Genomic DNA, 10,216 nt, shown 5'->3' with positions numbered 1-10,216 from the left:
AATCACGGACCAGCTGCCTCCTGCACGCCCCCCACTGGGGATGTGCCCTCAGCCACCACCAAGGTCCATGCCCTTGGCCCCGGGGAATCGAACCCGGGACCCTTCCATCCAGCAGCCCGACGCTCTACCCACTGAGCCACACCAGCCATAGGGAAGGGTGGCTGCTGTGAGGAAGTCTCCAGGGGGTCGGGGGGTGGGGATTTGGGGGGTGGGGGGCCCCCCTGTTGACCTGGGTGGTGGTTGAATCTCTCCCTCTTTCCTGAGCTCTGATTTCCATCTCCCTCGCGTCTACATTTCCGACTCTTTGCGAAGATAAATAGCAGCAACCCCGCCCTTCCCCTCACACACACACACACACCCCCCGACCCCACCCCTAGATGCATCTGTTGAAATTTGTAGCATTGCCTTGTCTAGCTCAGTGGTTAGGTTAGAGCGTAGGCCTGCGGACTTGAAGGGTCCCGGGTTCGATTCCCAGGTCAAGGGCACACAGGCCCGGGATTGCAGGCTCCATCCCCCTCCAAAAGGGGGCGTGCAGGAGGCAGCCGGTCCGTGATTCTCTCTCCTCATGGATGTTTCTCTCTCTCTCTCTCTCTCTCTCTCTCTCTCTCTCTCTCTCTCTCTCCCTCTCCCTCTCCCTTCCTCTCTGAAATCAATAAAATTATATATATATTTTTTGAGAAAAAATATCACCTACGGCCCTGACCTATGTGGCTCAGTGGATAGAGCATCGGCCTGCGGACTTGAAGGGTCCCGGGTTCGATTCCCTCCAGGTCAAGGGCCTTGGTGGCTGAGGGCACATCCCCAGTGGGGGGCGTGCAGGAGGCAGAGGATGGATGATTCTCTCTCATCATCGATGTTTCTAACTCTCTCTCTCTCTGTCTCCCTTCCTCCCTTTAAAAAATTAATAAAGTTAATATATTAAAAAAAAATAGCACAGCTCATTTATTCCTGGAATCAGCATTTCTCTCTCTCTCTCTCTCTCTCTCTCTCTCTCTCTCTCTCTCTCTCTTTAAACAAAACAAAACATAATTATTGGTTTGTTTGTTTTTTTCACAGAGAGGAAGGGAGAGAGATAGAGAGCCAGAAACATCGATGAGAGAGAGTCATCCACCAGCCGCCTCCTGCACGCCCCCCACTGGGGATGTGCCCTAAGCCACCAAGGTCCATGCCCTTGACCAGGGGGAATTGAACCCGGGACCCTTCCGTCCGCAGGCCGACGCTCTATCCACTGAGTCAAACCGGTTTCGGCTATATTCATATTCAGTGGCATAGCTCTGTTATCTAAGATGTATAGTAAACCTTTATAATGAAATATTTATATTTATATTCAACGGTATAGCCCTATTATATATAGTAACAAATGGATGTATAGTAACAAACATTTATAATTTTTAAATATATATTTTATTGATTTTTTACAGAGAGGAAGGGAGAGGGACAGAGAGCTAGAAACATTGATGATAGAGTAACATCGATCAGCTGCCTCTTGCACACCCCCTACTGGGGACGTGCCCGCAACTCAGGTACATGCCCTTGACTGGAATCGAACCCAGGACCCTGGAGTCCGCAGGCCGATGCTCTATCCATTGAGCCAAACCGGTTTGGGCCAAACATTTATAATTAAATATTTGTATTTATATTCAGTGGCATAGCTCTATTATCTAGGATATATAGTAACAAATATTTATAATTAAATATATTTATATCAATGGCATAGGCTCTATGATCTAGGATATGTAGTAACAAACAAGTATAATAGAATATTTATATTATATTTATATTTATATTTATATTTATATTTATATTTATATTTATATTTATATTTATATTTATGTTTATATTCAATGCCATAGCTCTATGATCTAGGATGTATAGTAACAAACATTTATAACTAAATATTTTTATTCAATTGCACAGCTCTGAGTATGGTAACAAATGGATGTATAGTAACAAATATTTATAATTAAGTACTTATATTTATATTCAATGGCACAGCTCTATGATCTAGGATACATAGTAGCAATCATTTATAATTAAATATTTGTATTTATATTCAGTGGCATAGCTCTATTTTCTAGGTTATATATAGTAACAAATATTTATAATTCAATATATTTGTATCAATGGCATAGCTCTATAATCTAAGATGTATAGCAAACATTTATAATGAAATATTTATATTTATAATTCAATGGCATAGCTCTATGATCTACGATGCATAGTAACAAACAGGTATAATTGAATATATAAATTTATATTTATATTTATTTATATTTATTTTTATGTTTATGTTTATATTTATATTTATGTTTATGTTTATGTTTATATTTATGTTTATATTCAATGCCATAGCTCTATCATCTGGGATGTATAGTAACGAACATTTATAACTAAATATTTTTATTCAATTGCATAGCTCTGTGTAGAGCAACAAATGGATGCATAGTAACAAACATTTGTAAGTAAGTATTTACATGTATATTCAATGGCATAGCTCTGTGTACAGTCACAAATGGACGCATAGTAACGGATATGGATAATTAAATATCTATATTCAATTGCACGTGGGTCCATTACCCAGGATGTATGCATGAAATAATAATAAATGAACGACCACTAGATGATAAATAATTCACAGTGAGTGTGTGTGGCTGTGAGATGTGTGATTATCGCGGTAATTTAGACGCGAACGCCAGGCCTTTAGCCTCTTAAAGGGGCCGCGTGCCCACCCCGGGCCCCTGCAGGTGAGCCACCTGCACGGCCTGGTGGCTGGCGTGGGGGCGAGCCCGCGCACGCGCACAGCGGAGCCGGATCCGGCCCCGCCCCGACCCGCGGCGCCCGCCGGAAGTCCCGCCCTCGTGGGCGTGGCCGGGCTCGTGAGGAGAAAGCTGGAGCCGCCGCGCGTCGGCCCGTGCGACGGAAGCGGAAGCGCGTCACGGGGGCGCGCAACGGCGTCCCGTCGGGGGGCACTTCCGGCGGACGGCTGAGGAGGCTCCGGCGGCGGGAGGCGGCGGACGGACGGCGGCGGCGAGCGGGGCGCGGGGCGCGGCGGCGGCGGCGGGGGACGCGGCGGAGGCCCAGGCCGGTGAGCGCCGCCCGCGCCGCCTGCTCCGGGGGCGCCGGGTCCGGGCCGGAAGGGGCGGGGGGCGCCGGGCCGCGGGGCGGGGGGCCGGGCCGGGGTCCGGGCCGGAGGGGAGGGGTCGAGGGGTCACCGGGCGCGGGTCAGGGGTCGGGGCCGGGGTCGGGGAGCGGGGGCCGGGAGTTGGGGGCCGGGGGTCACCGGGTCAGGGGTCAGAGGTCGGGGCCGGGCCGGGGCCGGAGGGGAGGGGTTCAGGGGTCAGGGGCCGGGAGTTGGGGGCCGGGGGTCAGAGGTCGGGGTCGGGCGTTGGGGGCCGGGAGTTGGGGGCCGGGGGTCACCGGGTCAGAGGTCGGGGCCGGGCCGGGGGCCGGAGGGGAGGGGTTCAGGGGTCACCGGGCCGGGAGTTGGGGGGCAGGGTCGGGGGCGGGGTCAAGAGGTCACCGGTTCGCAGGTCAGAGGTCGGGGCCGGGCCGGAGGGGAGCGGTCGATGGGTCACTGGGCCGCGGGTCAGAGGTCGGGGCCGGGCCGGGGCCGGAGGGGAGGGGTTCAGGGGTCACCGGGGTCGGGGGGCGGGGTCGGGGGCGGGGCCGGAGGGGAGGGGTCGAGGGGTCACCGGGCCGGAAGGGGCGGGGTTCAGGGATCACCGGGTCGGGAGTGGGGTTCGGGGGTCACCAGGTCGGGAGGCTGCGGGGTCAGAGGGGAGTGGTCGAGGGGTCACCGGGTCGGAGGTCGGGGCCGGGCCGGGGGCCGGAGGGTTGGGGTTCAGGGGTCACCGGGCGGAGGGGGGGGCCGGGAGTTGGGGTTCGGGGGCCGGGAGCTCGGGGGCGGGGTCAGCAGGTCGGGGGACTGCGGGGCCGGGAGAGGAGGGGTCGAGGGGTCACCGGGTCGGGGGTCAGAGGTCGGGGCCGGGCCGGAGGGGAGGGGTTCAGGGGTCACTGGCGGGGGGCGGGGCCGGGAATCAGGGTTCGGGGTCGGGGGCCAGGGGCTGCGGGGCCGGAGGGGTCGAGGGGTCACCGGGTCGGGGTTTGGGGCCGGGAGTTGGGGTTTGGGGGTCAGGAGTTGGGGGCGGGGCCGGGGTTGGGGGCGGGACCGGCAGTTGGGGGCGGGGCCGGGAGTTGGGGGCAGGACCAGCAGTTGGGGGCGGGGCCGGGAGTTGGGGGCGGGGCGGGGAGTTGGGGGCGGGGCCGGGAGTTGGGGGCGGGACTGGGAGTTGGGGGCGGGGCCAGGCGATGGGGGCGGGGCCGGCGTTGGGGGCGGGGCCGGGAGTTGGGGGCGGGGCCGGGGTTGGGGGCGGGACCAGCAGTTGGGGGCGGGGCCGGGAGTTGGGGGCGGGCCCGGGAGTTGGGGGCGGGGCCGGCGTTGGGGGCGGGGCCGGGGTTGGGGGCGGGGCCGGGGTTGGGGGCGGGGCCGGGAGTTGGGGGCGGGGGCCGGGAGTTGGGGGCGGGGGGCCAGTGGCTGGGCCGTGGCTGCGGGGCCTCAGGTCCCGGGGTCCGCGGGCTGTGGGCGCTGGATCTTGGGGGTGCGGGGTGCTCGGGCTGTCGGGGGCCTGGATGCCTGGCGGGTACGGAGATCCCGGGGTCCTGAGGGCCTGGGGCTGGAGGTGCTGTTTAGGGGGGTCTGGGGGTTAGGGGGACAGAGTGAGGGATTAGGGGGCGCCCCGAGGGGGTGGGGGTGCAGAGGAGGAGGAGGTGGAGGGGGAGATGGAGGAGGAGAAGATGGAGGAGGAGAAGGTGGAGGAGGAGGAGGAGGAGGAAGAAGGGGAGGAGGAGGAGGAGATGGAGGAGGAGATGGAGGAGGAAGAAGGGGAGGAGGAGGAGATGGAGGGGAAGATGGGGGAGGAGGAGGAGGAGGAGAGAGGAGGAGGAGGAGGAGGAGGAAGAAGGGGAGGAGGAGGAGGAGGAGGGAGATGGAGGGAGGAGGAGGAGGAGGAGAGAGGAGGGAGGAGGGGGGCCCCCTGGGGGCCGCAGGCTCCTCAGCGGGATCTTGGGCCAGAGAGAGGTTGTGTGTTCCTTTCGTCCATTTGTTGCTGTTTTAAATGTTTGCGTTGACCTCAGAGAGGAAGGGCGAGAGAGGAACACCCAGGAGGAGAGAGAGTCCTGGCTCGGCTGCCTCCTGCACGCCCCCCACTGGGGACCGTGCTGGGCCTGTGCCCTTGGCCTTGGAGGGACCCTGCCGTCCACAGGCCGGCGCTCTATCCACTGAGCCACACCGGCCAGGGCATTGGCGTGTGTGTGTGTGTGTGTGTGTGTGTGTGTGTGGTTAATCCTCACCCGAGCATATATTTTCCTGCTGATGTTTAGAGAGAGAGTGGAGGGAGGGAGGGGAAGGGGCAGAGAGAGACATCCACCAGGGCTGGGCGTGGACCCTGCAACCACCGTCCATGCCCTTGACCCGTGACCTTTGGCCGTAACAGAACCCCGGCTCAGGCCGAGGCCCTTTTTTAAAAATTTATTTTTATTGATTTTGTACAGAGAGGAAGGGAGAGGGAGAGAGAGCTAGAAACATCGATGATGAGAGAGTGTCATCGGCCAGCTGCCTCCTGCACGCCCCCCACTGGGGATGTGCCCTCAGCCACCGAGGTCCATGCCCTTGACCGGGAATCGAACCCGGGACCCTTCTGTCCGCAGGCCGACGCTCTTATCCACTGAGCCACCCCGGTTTCGGCTGCCCTTGACCCTTGACCCTTGGCCGTAACAGAACCCGGGATCCATTTTCCATCTTATCCGCTGAGCCCAGCCGGCCGGGGCGAGAGGGGGCGGCTTTATCAGCGCCAACGTCTGTCTCACCAGCGTCAGAGGGAGCCGAGCCCCTCTCCGGCCGGGTTCCGGCACCTTCCGGGCTCTGGCGGCTCCCGGCTGCACAGAGGGCGGGCGCAGGCGCAGGCCCAGGCCCGGGACAGCGCTGACGAAGGCTCGGACCCTGGCCCGTGGCTCAGCGCCCAGAGCATCGGCCCGAACCCAGGGGTCTCGGGGTCCATACCGAACGGGGGCGCATGTGGGGGGGGGGGGGGGCAGCCGACAGACTGATGTGCCTCTCGCATCGATTTCTCTCGCTCTGTCTTCCCGAGAGGATTAACAACAACAACAACAAAAAAGCCAAAACCGGTGCAGCTCAGTGGATAGAGCCATCGGCCTGCGGACGGAAGGGTCCCGGGTTCGATTCCCCCTGGTCAAGGGCATGGACCTGCGTGGCTGAGGGCACATCCCCAGTGGGGGGCGTGCAAGAGGCAGCTGATCGATGATTCTCTCCCGTTGATGTTTCTGACTCTCTATCCCTCTCTCTTCCCCTCTGTAAAAAATCAATAAAATATATAAAACAAACAAACAAAAAAAAAACCAGTGACAGTGACCGTCCTGGTCAGCACAGGCCTGTTCCCCTCTCCCGTCCTCTGACGACTTGCAGACCAGAGCCGTCTCCGCTGCCGAGGCCTCTAGGGGGCCCCCCACCCCTTTCACCGAGAGGAAGGGAGAGGGAGAGAGAGCCAGAAACATCGATGAGGAGAGAGAAACACCCATCGGCTGCCTCCTGCACACCCCCCACTGGGGATGTGCCCTCAGCCACCCAGGTCCATGCCCTCGACCGGAATCGAACCCGGGACCCTTCCGTCCGAAGGCCGACGCTCTACCCACTGAGCCACAACGTTCTTGTTTCTCCTCCCTGGCCTGCTGATCGCTGTGGCCCTAGCCAGTGGGGCTCAGTGGGTAGAGCATGGGCTGCGGACTGAAGGGTCCCAGGTTCGATTCCCAGTCAAGGGCACAGGCCCTGGTTGCGGTCTTGATCTCCAGTAGGGGGCGTGCAGGAGGCAGCCGGTCCAGGATTCTCTCTCCTCATGGATGTTTCTATCTCCCTCTCCCTTCCTAGCTCTGAAATCAATAAATTTAAAACACACACACACACACACACACACACACACGCCGAAACTGGTGTGGCTCAGCGGATAGAGCATTGGCCTGCGCACGGAAGGGTCCCGGTTTCGATTCCGATAGAGGGCACAGGCCCGGGTTGTGGGCTCCATTCCCAGGTGGGGGGCGTGCAGGAGGCAGCCGATGGGTGTTTCTCTCTCATTGAGGTTTCTTGCCCTCTGTCCCCCTCCCTTCCTCTCTGTAAAAAATCAGTAATATATATATATATATATTTTTTTTTAAATCAATAAAGTAGCCCTCGCCGGTGTGGTTCAGTGGATAGAGCGGCGGCCTGCGGGCTCCAGGGTCCCGGGTTCGATTCCGGCCACAGGCACGGAATGGCAGGGTTGTGGGAGGCAGCTGATCCATGGTTTTCTCTCTCATCATGGATATTTCCATCTTTCCTTCTCCCCTCCTTTCTGAAATAATAATAATAATAATAATAAGGCCCTAGCCGACTTGGCTCAGTGGATAAAGCGTCGCCCTGCGGACTCAAGGGTCCCGGGTTCGATTCCCGGTCAAGGGCATGGACCTTGGTTGTGGGCATGAAGGAGGCAGCTGGTCCATGATTCTCTTTCTTCATGGATGTTTCTCTCTCCCTCTCCATTCCTCTCTGAAATCAATACAAATATATATTTTAAAAAGTCTACGAAGCCGAAACCGGTGTGGCTCAGTGGATAGAGCGTCGGCCTGCGGACTGAAGGGTCCCGGGTTCGATTCCCCAGTCAACGGCATGCACCTTGGTGGCGGGCACATCCCCAGTGGGGGGCGTGCAGGAGGCAGCTGATCGATGACTCTCTTTTTTATTTTTATTTTTTATTATATTTTTATTGATTTTGTACAGAGAGGAAGGGAGAGAGATAGAGAGTTAGAAACATCGATGAGAGAGAGTCATTGATTGGCTGCCTCTTGCACACCCCCCACTGGGGATGTGCCCGCCACCAAGGTCCATGCCCTTGACCTGGGAATCGAACCCGGGACCCTTCAGACCGCAGGCCGACGCTCTACCCACTGAGCCACACCGGTTTCGGCCCCAAATCTTATATATTTTTTTTTTAAAAAAAAAAAAACGCGCGCGCGTGCACACAGGACACTGACCCCGCCCTCTGTCCGTCTCAGGCCCCAGGCCCCCGGGGGCGGCGGCGGCGGCGGCTGCGATGGCCGCGGCGACCATCGTGCACGACACGTCGGAGGCGGTGGAGCTGTGCCCGGCCTACGGCCTGTACCTCAAGCCCATCACCAAGATGACCATCAGCGTGGCGCTCCCGCAGCTCAAGCAGCCGGGCAAGTCCATCTCCAACTGGGAGGTGATGGAGCGGCTCAAGGCCATGGTGCAGCCCCACCAGTTCTCGGCGCTGCGCATCGCCAAGAGCACCATGGACTTCGTGCGCTTCGAGGGCGAGGTGGAGAACCGCGCGCTCGTCAAGGCCTTCCTGGCCTGCCTGGACGGCAAGACCATCAAGCTCAGCGGCTTCTCCGACATCCTCAAGGTGCGCGCCGCCGAGTTCAAGATCGACTTCCCGACCCGCCACGACTGGGACTCCTTCTTCCGCGACGCCAAGGACATGAACGAGACGCTGCCCGGCGAGCGGCCGGACACCATCCACCTGGAGGGCCTGCCCTGCCGCTGGTTCGCGCGCCGGGCGGCCGGGGCCGGCGGGGGCGGGGCCGGCGGGGGCGGGGCGGGCGCCGCGGCGGCCGAGCGGCCCAGCGAGGAGGTGCTGGTGCGCGTGTTCGAGCGCTTCGGCGCCATCCGCCACGTGGACGTCCCCATGCTGGACCCCTACCGCGAGGAGATGGCGGGCCGCAGCTTCCACACCTTCAGCTTCGGCGGCCACCTCAACTTCGAGGCCTACGTGCAGTACCGCGAGTACGCCGGCTTCATCCAGGCCATGAGCGCCCTGCGCGGCATGAAGCTCATGTACAAGGGCGAGGACGGCAAGGCCGTGGCCTGCAACATCAAGGTGAGGCTCCGGGGGGCGCTCCGTGCGGGGCCCGGGGCGGGGCGGGGCGGAGGGATCTCCCGGTGACCAGGGGCTCAGGCCCGGGGAGGGCGGGGCGGCCGGATCTCCCGCAGCCTGCACCCCGAAATCATGGGATCTCCCGCAGCCTGCACCCCGAAATCACGGGCTCAGGCCCGGGGCGGAGGGACCTCCCGCAGCCTGCACCCCGAAATCATGGGATCTCCCGCAGCCTGCACCCCGAAATCACGGGCTCAGGCCCGGGGCGGAGGGACCTCCCGCAGCCTGCACCCCGAAATCATGGGATCTCCCGCAGCCTGCACCCCGAAATCATGGGCTCAGGCCCGGGGCGGAGGGACCTCCCGCAGCCTGCACCCCGAAATCATGGGATCTCCCGCAGCCTGCACCCCGAAATCATGGGCTCAGGCCCGGGGCGGAGGGACCTCCCGCAGCCTGCACCCCGAAATCATGGGCTCAGGCCCGGGGCGCCGGCATCTCCCGCAGCCTGCACCCCGTGACCAGGGGCTCAGGCCCCGGGCGGCCGGATCTCCCGCAGCCTGCACCCCGAAATCACGGGCTCAGGCCCGGGGCGGAGGGACCTCCCGCAGCCTGCACCCCGAAATCATGGGATCAGGCCCGGGGCGGAGGGATCTCCCGCAGCCTGCACCCCGAAATCATGGGCTCAGGCCCGGGGCGGAGGGACCTCCCGCAGCCTGCACCCCGAAATCATGGGCTCAGGCCCGGGGCGCCGGCATCTCCCGCAGCCTGCACCCCGTGACCAGGGGCTCAAGCGGGGGGCGGGCGGGATCTCCCGCAGCCTGCACCCCGTGACCAGGGGCTCAGGCCCGGGGAGGGCGGGGCGGCCGGATCTCCCGCAGCCTGCACCCCGAAATCATGGGCTCAGGCCCGGGGCGGAGGGACCTCCCGCAGCCTGCACCCCGAAATCATGGGCTCAGGCCCGGGGCGCCGGGATCTCCCGCAGCCTGCACCCCGTGACCAGGGGCTCAGGCCCCGGGCGGCCGGATCTCCCGCAGCCTGCACCCCGAAATCACGGGCTCAGGCCCGGGGCGGAGGGACCTCCCGCAGCCTGCACCCCGAAATCATGGGATCTCCCGCAGCCTGCACCCCGTGACCAGGGGCTCAGGCCCGGGGCGGGCGGGGCGGCCAGATCTCCCGCAGCCTGCACCCCGTGACCATGGGCTCAAGCGGGGGGCGGGCGGGATCTCCCGCAGCCTGCACCCCGAAATCATGGGCTCAGGCCCGGGGAGGGCGGG

The 10,216-nt window shown here is 60.8% G+C and overlaps 1 protein-coding gene across 1 annotated transcript in view; it reads left to right on the top strand.

The window, feature by feature from the left end:
* The first annotated feature begins 2,939 nt into the window (after window positions 1-2,939).
* AKAP17A (A-kinase anchoring protein 17A) overlaps window positions 2,940-10,216 on the top strand; it is a 13,883-nt gene continuing 6,606 nt past the window's right edge. The window contains exons 1-2 of the mRNA XM_084907507.1: window positions 2,940-3,085; window positions 8,101-8,945. Of these exons, the coding sequence (XP_084763633.1) occupies window positions 8,139-8,945 (807 nt within the window). The 5' untranslated portion in view covers window positions 2,940-3,085; window positions 8,101-8,138. The remainder of the gene's footprint in view (window positions 3,086-8,100; window positions 8,946-10,216) is intronic.

The sequence above is a fragment of the Pipistrellus hanaki genome (genome assembly GCF_964339955.1).
Source record: "Pipistrellus hanaki genome assembly, contig: scaffold_129, whole genome shotgun sequence".
Classification (NCBI taxonomy): Eukaryota; Metazoa; Chordata; class Mammalia; order Chiroptera; family Vespertilionidae; genus Pipistrellus; species Pipistrellus hanaki.
Note: the sequence above shows the minus strand (reverse complement) of the source record. Positions and strands in the feature narration are given on the sequence as shown.